The sequence below is a fragment of the Festucalex cinctus genome, chromosome 10 (genome assembly GCF_051991245.1).
Source record: "Festucalex cinctus isolate MCC-2025b chromosome 10, RoL_Fcin_1.0, whole genome shotgun sequence".
Classification (NCBI taxonomy): Eukaryota; Metazoa; Chordata; class Actinopteri; order Syngnathiformes; family Syngnathidae; genus Festucalex; species Festucalex cinctus.
The window spans coordinates 27,114,974-27,129,379 of record NC_135420.1 but is presented as its reverse complement, the minus strand read 5'-3'; the positions used below and the strand labels follow the sequence as shown (position 1 = coordinate 27,129,379).

Here is a 14,406-nt window from a genome sequence, read left to right as displayed (position 1 = left end):
TCCACATATGTACAAAGTTGTGGTCAAGCAGCTGCCCACCCCCTCCCCCCTTTAACCCCCCCCCCACTCCCCATGTTGAAGAAGCCACCAGATGGCCCCGCCCTCCTGAGGGCATGCATGCTAATATTAGCTTCATTCTCTCAAGGTAGACTTCCAGTGGCAGATGGCGCGAAGCATCCTCGTCACTGCACAATGTCCCTCCACTCAAATCATGCACATTAGAAACAAAACAATAATAATGGGGGGGGGGGAAATTCCCATCATTTGTAAATCTCTTCCAAAGCATCAAAAAATACGTGTGAGGCCTTATTTGCAATAATTATCGCCAAAAAATGCTTTTGTTACAATTAACGCAATGTTAACTGGTAAAATTATATAATGTAACTCACTTATAGCAGCCAACTAGTAACACATAGTTGAACTACTAATATGCCGAACGTGACCAAACTGGTGGACAGAAAAGTGACCGTGTTGCTTTTGACAGTAGCAGTGATAAAAGTTGGCTAACTTTCATGGTGGCGATTGATGTAATTACTTGCCTTTGCCAGAGGGGGTGCTGCGAGCCCAGGCAGCTAATGAACGAGCGTTGCCCCGGGAATGGTACGCGGGCAACGGGGTGGCATTGTAGCCAGATAATTGACTTCCCCACACTGGCACTTCGCACATCAACACTTGCACGCCAACACCATTGCCGCAGTAGTGGCCGACAGGATGCCTGTAAAATTTCACTAATCAGAGGGATTTAAAAAAAAAAAAAAAAAGCTTACAATGTGTGGACTGATTTAGGAGAAAATGCAGTTCTGAATTGTTTTCGCCAGAGTGGATGTAACATAAAGTGTTGCTTTTTCCAACTTTCAAAAAGGTAACAAGAAAACGATGTTTAATGTCCCTAATTTGCTGTGGAGTCACGTGACTATAGTTACGTTTTCGAGTAATTCCGTATACGTCACGGATGACGTCGTAATAAATCAAGACAGTACAAGTGTCGTAATCGCGCAGTGACTTCGTAGTTTAAATAAGTTAAAAAAACAACTGGTAATACTGGAATTTAAAAAAAGGACGTTTTTTATGTTTAAAAAGACGATACCACAAATAAGTAAACATCTGAATTTGCACACACTTTAGTTTGTTAGTTGAAAAACTAAAACCATGGCAAGTCACGTGACTAGTATTTGTCCACTTCTGCATACGTCACGGCCCACGGATAACGATGTCAAAATACAGGTGCCTTACTTGAAGTGACTTTTGCAAGTTGGGGGAAAAAAACCCCAACTTGATCTTATATTTCACTCTTGTATATATTATTGTTTAGATGTTAGAAAAACGAAAATGATGAGTCACGTGACTACTTTTGTCTCCGACTTCCGCTTACGTCACACTAGCCAGCACGTTGAAAGTTTGCGGACTTGTTACGCATGGAGCGGAGGTGAGAAACTTTGCGCGATGTCGTCGTCCTCCTCCTCCTCCGCGGCGCTTCGCTTCTGCGCCAACATCAGCTGGCTGTTCACCGAGCTGCCGGACTTCTCGCAGCGGATGCACGCGGCCGCCGCGGCCGGCTTCCGAGCGGTGGAGGCGGCCTGGCTCTACGACGCCGACCCGCTGGAGCTCCGACGGGCCAAAGACGACCACGGCCTGGAGGTCGTCCTCATCAACACGCCGCCCGGTGGGGACAGAAAGAAACTGCACGCCCGCATCTTTTCTTTTCATTATCATCGTCATCGTCATTATGAATTGCAGGTGACGTCACGGCGGGCGAACTTGGCTTGGCGGCGGTACCTGGAAGGGAAGAAGACTTCAAACGAGGACTGGATCAGGCCATCGAGTACGCGCGAGCTCTGGACTGCAAAAGGTCACGCGCGCGCACACCGGCCTCATCCAATCATAAATATGTCTAAAATTTAATGCAAAATAATTCTATCATTTAATTTAAAAATATGAACTCGGTTCAGTATTAGTTATTTGTATTTTTCAAATTGTGTAGTGGTCTATTGGAAAAAAAAAAATCTTGTAAAAATTCAAATAATTCATTAAAACTTTCAAAAATCATTTAAATGTTGATTGAAAGTCTTGCATTAAAAATGTTTAGAAAAAAAATGTCAACAAAATCCTAAAATTGCCATAGATGTAATTTTTTTGACCAATTTTGTACGAGTTAAAAGTTATGTATTTTTTAAATGTATTTATTTATTTTTAAATAAAAAAAAGATTAAATATATGTAACATTTTTCATGATTCAATTAAAAATGCCATTCATTTGAAAGTATTTAATTTGTATTGGAAAAAAACCCAGCCTAATTAAAAGTTTAGATAATTTAAATGGTCTTTTAAAATTTCTTATTTTAATTAATTTTAACTAATTGAAGTGAAATAAAATTTGAGTACATTTAAAATTGCATTACATTTTTTTGTTTAAATAATGCAAAATGCACAAATTATTATTATTTTTTTGTTGCTGTCAGGATCCACTTGATGGCCGGCCGTATTCCGGTGGGAACGGAAGGCGGCGCCGCCGTCGTCCAGGAGATGGAGGCGGTGTTCGTACGGAACCTCAAGTATGCCTCCGAGTTGCTCTCCAAGGTGAACGTGCGAACGTAGCAACTGGCGAACGAGACGACGACAAACTCAAAAACTTCCTGTCACCGCCAGGACGGAATGACCGGCCTGATTGAGCCAATCAACACGCGGCTGACCGACGCTCGCTATTTCCTGTCATCGCCTCACGATGGTAAAAACTTGTTTGGCCCAAGCCAGAAAAAAAAATAAAATAAAATAATTGTCTCTCAAGCTCGTTGTTCCCTTCGTGCGCAGCCGCCGCCATCTTGGGGAAAGTCGCCAAGGACAACATCAAACTGCAAATGGTGAAGTGGATGCTCGCCATTTTTTTTTGTTGACGTCAACTTAACGACCACATTTTGTGCTTCCAGGATGTTTTCCACTGGCAAATAATGGACGGAAACCTGACGCAAAACATGCGGCGGTATCTGCCGCTGCTGGGTGAGCAACGCGCTAACCGTTAGCGATACGTTATAGCAATGTTTCCCAAGCGCTATTGAGCCAAAGCACATCGTTGAGGGAGAAGAAAAAAAATCTGACAACACCACAGAAAAACAGCCACAAAATGTGGATGCACAGGTTAATGATGTCACTTCTGCCATCTAGTGGAAGATCATTGAATTGGCCTGCCTGTCACTGTACATCACTGGCATAGAGAGTTAAATGAAATTATTGTAGTTTAAAAAAAAAAAAAAAAAAAAAAAACTACAATATGTAATAATGTTAAAAATGCTCTTTACATTTTTTTTCGGGCGGATAAAAATAAACAAAATAATTCAAATTAATTGCTAAAAAAAAAAGTCACAAAGTCTAATGTGTATTTTAAAAGTACTCCTAAATCAAATTATTTTATGTGATAATTTAAATGTTTAAAAAAAAAATCATATACTACACAGTATGTTCTATTTAATGAAAACAATTTTAAAGACAAAAAAAATCTAAAAATGGTCTTCAAATTAATACATTTAAAAAATATTTTAATGCAAAGTAATTCAAATTAAATGTAAATGAAAAATTAAAACACTTATTCTAATTTTAATTCAATAAATTTTGACTGACAAAATAAAAGCACATCAAAATTATCTTCAAAACTATTACTTTTGCTCGTTTAATTTAATAAACAAAATCATTCAAATTAAACGTTTTAAAAAAAAAGGTCTCCAAAAATCTTCAAAACTCTTACATTTGCTTTCATTTAATACATGCATGCATTTAATTATAAAAAAAAAAAGGTCTATTTTAGCTGCAACTAAACAGCGTTTTCAGTTACAAAATGAAAAAAAAAGTCTTAAGTTTTCATTTAGCATTTGCAGATGTAATTTATTATTATTATTATCATTATTATTGTTATTATCATCATCATCAATATATATGTATTAATTACATTTAATTTAACACCTGCAGACAATCAGAATTTGATTCATTTGAATTGACTTTAAAAATAAAATGCGGTCAAATTCAGATTGAAACATCTGCAGCCTTATTTGTGACATCATCGTAACGTGGTCACGTGACGTCAGGTCACGTTCAGGTGGCTCAGGTTCCCGGCAGGAACGAGCCGGACAGCGCCGGCGAGATCAACTACGACTACGTCTTCTCCCTGCTGGAGGCGCTCGGCTACCGGGGCTACGTCGGCTGCGAATACAAGCCGCTAGGTGGGCTATAAGCGGCCGCGATCCCGACATTGGTCCCGCTGCACGTCGTTAACCTCGCACTTGCGCTCTTCCAGGAAGCACGCAGGACGGTTTGGGTTGGCTCAAAGGTTACTGGGCACGCGGGAAGTGACGCCGACTGCGTGCAAGTTTTTTGCGACATTTCACGTCAATGTTCGTAAATTGCTGTCGATTGAATTTCGCCTGCCAGTCCTGTAGGTGGCGATCAACGCATTGCAAAGCGACGGACTTCATTCAAGAGATTTGAACTCTTTTCACATGATCAATAAAAATGTTCAACCTGCTCACCTGCATTTTTATTAGAAATTGGTTATGTCATTTCTAAAGGTGAAGACAGCGCCACCATGCTTTTTTTTGGTGGTACTGCAACATTTACTTGGTTAGTTCTCTCAGCCAAGTGAATGTTTATCACATCAACCGTGGACAACAAATGAAAAGTAAAATTTATTGAGCATTTTGTCAGGGTGCCACAAAATGGCCTTCACTTTATACTAACATACAATAAAGGTGCATTTATTCATTGTTTTTATACATTTTGATAATTAAAAATTGTGCAAATCGTCTACGTTTCAGCTTCGCAAAATCAATCTGCGGACTGATCATGTTTGTGTTGAATCAAAATAAAACATTTGCTCTTACTTTGGAAAACAGTGATGAACTTCTTTTTTTTTTTTGCCTATTTTCTGACATGTTACGGACCAAACCAGTCAGAATTCTTTTCTTTTTTTCTCCACTGTTAATTTGAAATAATGTCTTGTTTGAATAAAGGGATAGAATAGATTTTTTTTTTTTAAATCCAATACATTGATTAATCAACAAAATAACAGATGAATAAATTATTAAAATATTCATTAGTTGCTACTAGTATACAGTATTTGGTATATTGACGATACAGTTGAATAGTGCACTTCTTCTGTTATGGCCTCCAGTGTTTGACATCTTATTAACCCTTTCTGGGACAGTGGTCACTACAGTGGACAACTTCCAAAATTAAATGAATGAATGAATCTTTAAAAAAAAAAAAATCCTGATGTAGGTTATCATAATTCATGCATGAAAGGGTTAAAGATCACGATTGTGTATTGTGTGTACATTTGGCTGACAGTGACGCTAAGTAGCGCCGTGCCATTAACCCTCAACAAAGGGATGAGGGTGGCGAGAACTTCTGTCAATGTTCTCAGTTTGTGCGACTCACAAAGTCAATAAAAAAAAAAAACAAGCAAGGCACTTTTGGGCAGTGAATAGCAAAAAAAAAAGAAAGAAAAAAAGCAGACTGAAATCTCAGAACAAACACTGACGCGGTAGCAAAGTCCAACACAAGGCACAAAAAGTTCAGGCATGTCACTGGCCACCAGTCCAGAGTCTGTCAGTCAGAGAGTCGGACCCCCCCCCCGATCAGGAAAGGTCCCAAGATGGATGGTAACGTCCAACATGTATGCTAGTCCTGCGACCAATCGAGGGTCCTCAAGTCAGTCAGCGATAGACCGATGGAAAGTTCAACATGCCAATCCTGGTTCCAAAGCCCGTCAGTCTTACTCTGGCGTCGTTAATATGTTCCAAAATGGACGCCAGGTCTGAATGCACGTATGGTGATTGGCTGGCGACCAATCCCGGGTGCAGCCTACCTTTGAAATGGATGGATGGAAAGTCCCCATAAGTTCCATTTTCATTCCGGAGTCTGTTAGTCCTACTTGTGGGAATGCCGCGACACTTTCACGCGCCACCTTGGCGACCATTCCTTTGCAGGGACCACTCAATGATTCTGCGATAACTGCACAGGACCCCCGTCCAGACCTTGAGGACCCAAAAAGGAGTCCAAATTCAAGAACTTCTGATGAGTACAAATCCAGAAATGTCAAAAATAAATAAAGCTAATGCTAACGTTAGCGAGCCGTAACGTAGCTTCTGCAGCTAGCCAGCTTGCTAGCAACGGATGTGAGATCAGAGAGAAAAAAAAAAGATGGCTGTTTACTACAAGAGGCCGGTCCAGAGGTTGAAGCAGGCCGTGTTGATGACGGACTCCAGGTGATGGTACATGGAGAGCAGCTGAAGTGGCGGACTGCCGCCGTCCCGCGGCCTCGGCGGCAGCGGCTCGCGCAGGACCACCTTCAGACCCTGCCGACGACAACATTGTGTGTGGGGGGGGAAAGGCGCGATTTGATCGAGTTGCTCATCTTGACGACTCACCGTTTTGCCAGCTTGGGAGTCGAGGAAGACCAACACGAAGCAGTCGGTGAACTTCTGGTTCAGAACAGCCTGGAAGGGATGAGACGGGCGGGTGTGATTTGATGCTGATGCGGTTTTGGGGCGGAGTACGAATACGACGCCTCACCAGATATTGGATGCCGCCGTCGTCAAAGTGCCGACAACTCTGAGGGAATCGACCCAGCAGGACTTTAATGAGACTCTGGTACCACGCCGTACTCATGTTCAGGAAGCAGTCCTGCGGGGACACCAAGACGTCACGCCATAATCGGACAAGTTAATCGTCTTCAGGTGGGCTGTCATGATTGAATCTTCTCAAATCGATGATTCTATCGATCCCGGCTGTGTTACTGGACTTTGACTGATTTTGCAAGGCCCACAGAATATTGTGTTCTATTATTATAAAAACATGGAACCTACCAAAGGAAAGATTAGAGTCTATTCTTTCATCAGGGAAAAAGAAGTATATTTCTATCTGTTTCCGTTTTGCAGCAATTAGCATCAGAATATAGCTAAGTTTCATCATTATTCACAAATCTACTTAGAATTGTGAATAATTGAGCTTTTTTTTCCCAACATGGCCCTGGTTGATCTCTTCTACTCTGCTGCCACCTGTTGGTCGTTTGTGTAATTAACATTTATTCAATCATTCTTTGCAGTTGAGAGGCTGCATCAAAGCCTTCTGTATGTTCTAGCATAAAAAACAAAAAAAAACAAAATCAAAAACGTATAAATACGTCTTTGGGACACTTAATACATTTAACATAGAACATATTTGTACGATTTGGGGAGTAAATGAGTTAAAAGTATGCAGTTCTGTAAAAGTATATTATTATTAAGTATATATTTTAGACCCAGCCCTAATATCAATTCTATCACCGGCTTCTCTGTAACGCTCAAAGGAAAATGGCGGTTCTCACCAGCTGGGGGTCGATGTCGGCCACCGAGTGGCTCTGCACGGCCTCCAGCAGCTCCTCCAGCTCGCCGAAGGACAACTTGTTCAGCTTCAGCTTGTCCAGGTGCTCGCCGTGGAACAGCCTCCTCCACAGGTTGTCGCGGCGACAGTGGCCCATGGCTTCCTCCACGCTGGCCTGGATTTGCCGGCGGGCGGCGGCCACCTCGTTGTTGAGCAACGGGAAGAGCGGCGACGGGTCCAGCAAACCCTCGGACCGGACGGCAGCGCCCACCAGAGGGTAGAACTCGTTGCCGTCGCTGGGCGGGCGGGCCTCGGACCCGGGTCCGGCGGGCTCCTCCCACGGGTCTCGCTCGCCGCCGCCGCCGCCGGGCGACGCGCAGGCCTCGGGACGATCCGGTGGCGGGCGGGCGGCGGGCTCGCCGGGCTCGCGGTGGATCTGCGGGAGCTTCTTGAAGCGCCGCATGTCGGCCGTGAGTCGGGGGAAGAGCTCACGCTGGCTCGTCATGATCACGTAGAAGTGCAACCTGCACGCACATTAAAAAAAATAAAAAATAAAAAAATAAAAATAAAAAAATAAAAAGTCTTGTATACAAATAGTAGCGTGGGTAACCATAATGACCACCAAAACCAAGTGTGAAATTAAAGGGGAAGGCAACCTTCAAAATTTCTTGACAATAATATAATAACAGAAATAAAACTTAAAACAATAAAAACTAACGGAAAACTTAAAAAAAAAAAAAAAAAAAAAACACTGAAAAAAAAATTCAAAAATGCTTTTTTAAAAAAAAAGAAAACTAACTGAAACTACATTTTATTGTTTACAAAATTAACTCTAACCATAATTATAGTGAAAACGTCCTTCGTTTTAGTCTTTGGTACGATTATTAATTAATTTAATGCATGACATGATTTAAAATGTGATTTTAAGGACATTTATTTCGATATTAACCGGAAGAAGGATGTTTGAAAGTATGTCACAGGGAAGTGATGTCATCTAGCAACAGCCAATAGAAAAGCAGCCGAAATGCAACGCCAGGTGAGAAAAATAAATTTTTCATTTTACCAGGGTGTTTATTAAATATTGCGCACATGTAATACACTTAAAAAACAAAACAAAACAAAAACTAATTCTGAAACTAAAACTAAGCATTTTTTTAAATAACTAAAATTAATAAAAACCTAACAGAACCACCCTAAAAACTAATTAAATCTAAAAAAAAAAAAAAACTCAAAACAAAACAAAAACTATCAAAAATGAAAATTCTAAAACTATATTAACCCTTGACCTCATTAGTCTAAAACTGACATTCTGATGAATATTACATTTGTGGAATGTGAGTTCTGCAGCAACATCCAACCGTATAGATCTCCGGGGCGGCCATTTTGCCACTTGCTGTCGACTGAAGATGACATCACAGTTGATCAGGCAACGACCAATCACAGCTCACCTGTTTTCTGAAGCTGAGCTGTGATTGCTGCTTACTGTGATGTCATCTTCAGTCGACGGCAAGTGGCAAAATGTCCGCCTTCTAAATAGTGATAAAAACTGCTGGATTTTGCTGCTTAACTCATATTCCACTAACGCAATATTCACCAGAATATCGTGTTTAGAAGAGTGGGGCTGCATAGAATATATCGTCAAGAATTTTAAATTTTTTTTTTTGGTATGATTTCCCCTTTGAGAAAACCTTTTGTCAACTGATGATTTGTCCTACCTGAGCAAGTTTCTTTCCGCCTCCGACTGCTCCTCAAAGGGCGCAGCGTTGTGACACACCACCAGGGACACGTCAAAGTCGTCATGGTGATGAAGACCCTCCAGGTCCTTGTACGAACCCGAGCTGGATCGGGGAAAGAATTCCGAGTCGAGGTCAGGCAGCTCAAGACATTTCTCGCCGTTGGTCCTTACCTGTTCCACAAGGCGACCAGAGCGTATTCGTGGAGGTCCGGCGTGGCCTTCTTGGCGTCGGCGGTGGCGGCGGCGGCGGCCTTGGACATGCGCAGGGGCTTCAAGCCGTACATGCCGGCGTGGTCGGTGATGTAGTTGTACAGCTGGTGGGCCGTGATCATCTTGGTGGAGGTGGAGAAGCTCCCTTGATCAGAGGAAGGGAGAAGGACAATCAGGGAGTCTGCTCGAGTCACTTTAACGTGGAAATCAACCTTTAACATTTCATGACAATAATATGTTCGATAATTTATTTAATTGTTTCATAGCTGATCTATTGCACTGAAGTGCCTGCAAAATCTATGCTGATTTTTTTTTTTTTTTTTTTTTACAGAAACGTGCTATTCGTTTGGATGTGGATACAGAGACCACACAAATCCATTATTTATACAACTGAAAACTTTAAAATTCAACGCATTGATGAGTTTAACAGCCTTCAAATAATGTATAAAACTCATCAGGAAATTTGACCAATTAACATGAAAATCAAATTGAACAAAAAAAAAAAAAAGAAAAAAAAAAGTGTAAATTAAGAGGAACGGGTATTTTTTTCCAAAACAAAACTAAAAGAACAAAACAAAACAAGCTCAGTATTGTTCATTTGTCTCCAGTCTTACCGATTCAACAAGTCATCATTATTGCTCTCTTTTTTTTTTTTTAATGTGCGTGCATGCGAGTTTGTGCCCACTAATTCACCCGAAGCCTGAAAGTTCAGAAAGTCGGGTGACCAGAGGAAAGATCAAAGGAAAGAAAAGCGGAAGCAATGCCCACCTTGGACGACGTGGTTGCGTCCGAACTTGGGGATGTCGGGGTGCTGCGTGATGAAGTCGCCGAGGAAGTCGGTGAGCTGGTAGCCCTGGCGCAGCGTCATGTGGCAGCCCACCAGGTACTGGTGGGCCACCCGCAGGTGGAAGTCGTAGCTGAACGAGTGCACGTGCATCAGGTCGCGCACCTTGTCGCACTCCTCGGTGAACAGCATGGAGAGCTGGAAGACAAGGCCGACGCTCGTCAATCTCGTGTCAGTCACGCCCCTAAAAAAAAAAAGCGAGCCGAGCATTCTGGGAAATGAGGAGAAAGATCAAGCTGGAGGGGGGGGGGGGGGGTAATCATCAGATTAAGGGTGCTGCGTTGCGTACGGTTAGTGAGGATGTTCTGCAGTCTGATCTATAAACAAAATTGAGTTGCTGCACATACTCAGTTGCTGGTTTGGTGAAGTGCTGCCTCCATCAGGGAAAATACAATCAAAAAACCTTTAAGGGAACTTTCTTTTCATTTTAACACCTTGCACTCTGTGTCCTTTGCAGCTCAAATCCAGTGGTAACCGTGGTGAAAAGATAAGAACATCCTCTTGACACGGAAGAATGAAAACATGAACTTTTCCACCCCCCCTCTTGTGGTGTTCCGGCACTTCGAGTGTGACTATCAAGCCGGCGTCATGACGACGAGTCCCAAATCCGCAGTCCCGGACGGCTCCGTTGGCAGCCAAGTCAACTCCCGCTGCGACTTTGACGGGAAGGTTCAGTCGGATGACGGTGACGCCGCTCGTTAGCCGGGGACCCAAAAAGCATGCTGGGAAAAGAAAAGTTGTCAAAACCAGCGGGGGCCCCGACTGTGCGCCCTGGGGAACTCCGCACAGCTTCTGGACTTGCCATCCACGTTTGACCCCCGTGATTCTCCCCTTTCAAAGTAAATGGAACAAAACAAAAAGCACACAAGCGATAAAAAAAAAGGAAGAATAAGAAAGTCCAAGCAAGGAAGGCGGCAGAAACTGGGAATGAATCATAACGAGCAAGCGGCCAGGAAATCAGAAAGGAGCTCAGCAGCAGGTCAAAGGTTAAATGAAACCTTTGTCTAGGCGACCATTTAGCAAACCAGGAAGTTCTCGTCAATTTTGACTGCCAGCCAACCCGGAGGAGCAAAAAGGTAAAAGGATGAGACTGGCAAGCAGAGAGGCGAGGTAAGGGTGAAAGTGGGGGTTTGAATGACCCCCACCACCTCCACGACCCCTCCCCCTGCCTGATCATGGCCGGGACGTACCGCACAGTCAGACACCTGGGCGGCGTCCGGGAACGGCTTACAACGAGGTTTGATGAGCAGGCCGCCCTGATGGAGAGATGACAGGAAGTGTGTTGCGTATGTAAAGGAACGGGGTGGGGGGGGGCACAGGGAAGGGGGAGGGGTTTCAGACAGGAACGCATGGACAGGTGGAACAACATCATGGAGTCGCCCTGGCGATATGTAAGCCGAAAAAAAAAAGTTGCATTAAAAGGGATACTTCACTTATTTAGCAATAAAAAGTTAATATTTTGTCTATAATGAATTTGATACTTTCATTCTTTTTCACGGTGTCTCTCCTTTCTGCGATGTTTTTATGATGTTTAGCTTCGTTTCTGTAGTAATTACTTTTCTATTGGCTGGACCAACATTGATAGAAGACGTAGCTTTCTTCTTCTTTGGGGCCATGATGTGGGGGGAGAAAAAAAAAAAAAAAAAAAAAAAAAAGAGGGTGGAAAAAGCCAAAGATACTGTGCACAAGCGCTAGCACTAGCTAATGGCTAAATCGCGGACGAGGAGCCAAAAGGGCGGGCGGGGCCAAAATGGTGGAGCGCCTTAGCTCGAGTGCACCTTAACTCGAGCACTCCCTATATTCTGAAATCTATGTATTTATTCATATTTTGAGGCGCATCAACATGCCGCAAAATCTCACCGAGTAGCGCTGGAATGTTAGCCAGTTAGCAGACTTTTTTTTTATTTTGTGGCTAATTCCAGTGTTTGTGCTTTATTTTGCCGAAGCCCTACCAGGTAATTTCCCCAAATCAGAAGCAGATATAGTAAACAGCTGGTCGACGACAAATTGCACGAGTTTATTGACGACATTGTTGAATATGGGCGGAGCATTCTTCGGAGGCGCCATTTTGTGAGGAAAGCCATTCATTTTCCTACCTGCGAGTTGACCGACTGGCCCATGGGGATGCGAGAACACTCCAGCGCGTACTGTTTGACGCAGAAGTAGCAGCCCTGCAGGAAAAACAAAACAAAACAAAACAAAAAAAAATGCTTCAAAGCTACAAATAATTCTATTAAAATGTCGTACAGAGTACTTTTTCTCACATTTGCAATTCTACTTCCATTCTTTGTAGACTACCATATTGACAGTTTGCAAATTTGTTGTTAACTTAGCATTAGCATTAGCATGAAAGACTAATGAACACTTTAATGAGAAAAACGTTACTATATTTTTAGAGACATAATTTATTATTATTTTTTTTTAAATTGTACCTGAAAAGCCAGCTCCATCAACACAATCCCACCTGGCAGCGCCCTCTGGAGGTGGTAAGCGGTGGTGGCGGACACAGTGGTCTGTAGAGCGGATTGATGAAAATAGACAGTGAAATAGTAATAACAACAACAAAAAATAAGTACATAAATAATAATAATAATAATAATAATAATAATAATAATAATAATTCCTTAGTGCATGCGGTAAAACTTTGTTGGAATTTGTTTTTTGTTTTTGGAAATGTAATTAAAAAAAACAGATCTGAATCTCATGTATAGTTATGTAAAAACATTTCTTAGAAATATTTCATGCTTTTTTTTCCTTCAAATTATTGATATTCATAATCACCATCCTTTTAATTGTAAAAAAAAAAAAAAAAAAAAAAAGGTTAATAGTTGTAAAATTGCTTATTTTAGTTTTAAGTAGAATTTAATTATAATTCAGCAATTACTGTACTTTATATGAAAACGTCATATTCGTAAAATTGTTTCATAAAATAATTCATGCCCATTTTTATATATTTTTTCTAATTAACTGAGCAAGTCTTGCAGTTAATGGAATTTCAGGGGGCATTTGCGCTGACTCACCATGGGGCTGTCTTCACGCTTTATGAAAAATATTTCTCGCATTTTTTTTTTTAATTTGTTTTAAATTATTGATATTCATAATCACCATCCTGTTTCTTTTAATAAGTAGACACTAATTCAGATAATTCGGCAATTATTGTACTTTGTATGAAAATCATGTTATCGAATACGTAAAAGTGCGTAACAAAATCATTTTGATATTTCATTTCTAATTCATTCAATTCGAATGAACTGATCAAGTTGATGGAATTTGAAGGGCCTGGACTCACCTTGGGGCTGTCTTCACTCTTCTGCTTGACGTAGGAGAAGGACATCCTGCCCTCGGACGACATGGAGCTCAACATGGCGGCGCGAGCGCGGGCGATGCTGGCAAACAAAATGGAGGACGAGCAGGGGGAGGGGGGACACACTGTTGCTACGGCAGCCCAATCAGCGACGGACAAAAAAAAAAGCAAAAAAGGCGGGCGCCACGGGTGGATACCGACCTGCGAGCGGGCGACTGCGGGCGCACCTGCACCAGGATGAAGCCCAAGCTTTGCAGGTACTGCACGTACTGCTGCAGGAAGCCGCTGGAGATGTCCAGCAGCCACGGCTCCTCCTTCAGACGGCCGGGCAGCATGTCGCCCGAGTCGCCGCTGTAGCTGCGGTCGCGCCCCGACGCCGTCGAGTCGCTTGAGCGGTGACGCTTCTGCAAGACGTTGAAAACATAACTCAGCATATCCATTAAGTCTTTATAAATCTATTTTTTTGTTTTGTCTATAACAGTGGATTCCTGCTATTCGCTGGCATAGTGACCAAGTCTTCCCACAAATTGTGAAAATGGAAAAAAAAAAAAAAAAAGCGGCCATTAGAACTACATTGAAGAATTTATTTTATTCTTTAAATTTTGATTAAGCCTGGGTTATTTTCCATGAAAAATAGGGTTTATTTATAGTATGTGTTAGGTGCAGGCTGCAAAAAAATAAGATAAAATCAGTCTGGACTTTGGACTAGAGTTGCCAAAATTAATTGACAAGCAATTGACGAGCATATTAAATGGACAACATTTGCAAACATCTGTTTATACTTTGAAAAACAATGACTGAACCGGTACCAGTACAACATAAATCCACCTTTTTTTTTTCTTCTTCTTTCTTTCTTATAATCACTATGCGAATACGAAGTATGAAATAAACACCAATCACTGGTTAATAGGGGTGAAAAAATGCTTTTGTAATACACCTTAAGGCAAAATTGGAATGAATCCGATT

The 14,406-nt window shown here is 41.9% G+C and overlaps 2 protein-coding genes across 9 annotated transcripts in view; one reads left to right on the top strand and one right to left on the bottom strand.

Moving 5' to 3' along the window:
* Window positions 1-1,281: 1,281 nt before the first annotated feature.
* Window positions 1,282-4,874, top strand: hyi (hydroxypyruvate isomerase). The gene is made up of 8 exons (XM_077533269.1): window positions 1,282-1,663; window positions 1,738-1,849; window positions 2,460-2,577; window positions 2,647-2,725; window positions 2,809-2,858; window positions 2,925-2,994; window positions 4,074-4,208; window positions 4,283-4,874. The coding sequence occupies exons 1-8, from the start codon at window positions 1,330-1,332 to the stop codon at window positions 4,336-4,338; spliced, it is 954 nt and encodes a 317-aa protein (XP_077389395.1). The 5' UTR covers window positions 1,282-1,329; the 3' UTR covers window positions 4,339-4,874.
* Window positions 4,658-14,406, bottom strand: part of szt2 (SZT2 subunit of KICSTOR complex) — a 59,896-nt gene continuing 50,147 nt past the window's right edge. For 4 of the 8 annotated variants that reach the window (XM_077533262.1, XM_077533266.1, XM_077533265.1 and 1 more), the window contains 12 exons: window positions 13,642-13,844; window positions 13,426-13,522; window positions 12,569-12,649; window positions 12,233-12,307; window positions 11,327-11,392; window positions 10,061-10,274; window positions 9,254-9,437; window positions 9,063-9,185; window positions 7,352-7,871; window positions 6,559-6,669; window positions 6,414-6,482; window positions 4,658-6,341 (listed from right to left, as the gene is read on the bottom strand). In XM_077533262.1, coding sequence (XP_077389388.1) covers window positions 6,198-6,341; window positions 6,414-6,482; window positions 6,559-6,669; window positions 7,352-7,871; window positions 9,063-9,185; window positions 9,254-9,437; window positions 10,061-10,274; window positions 11,327-11,392; window positions 12,233-12,307; window positions 12,569-12,649; window positions 13,426-13,522; window positions 13,642-13,844 — 1,887 coding nt within the window. In that variant the 3' untranslated portion in view covers window positions 4,658-6,197. Of the gene's footprint in view, window positions 6,342-6,413; window positions 6,483-6,558; window positions 6,670-7,351; window positions 7,872-9,062; window positions 9,186-9,253; window positions 9,438-10,060; window positions 10,275-11,326; window positions 11,393-12,232; window positions 12,308-12,568; window positions 12,650-13,425; window positions 13,523-13,641; window positions 13,845-14,406 lie in introns of those variants that run through there. The other 4 variants (XR_013285215.1, XM_077533263.1, XM_077533267.1 and 1 more) reach the window with 4 other exon arrangements.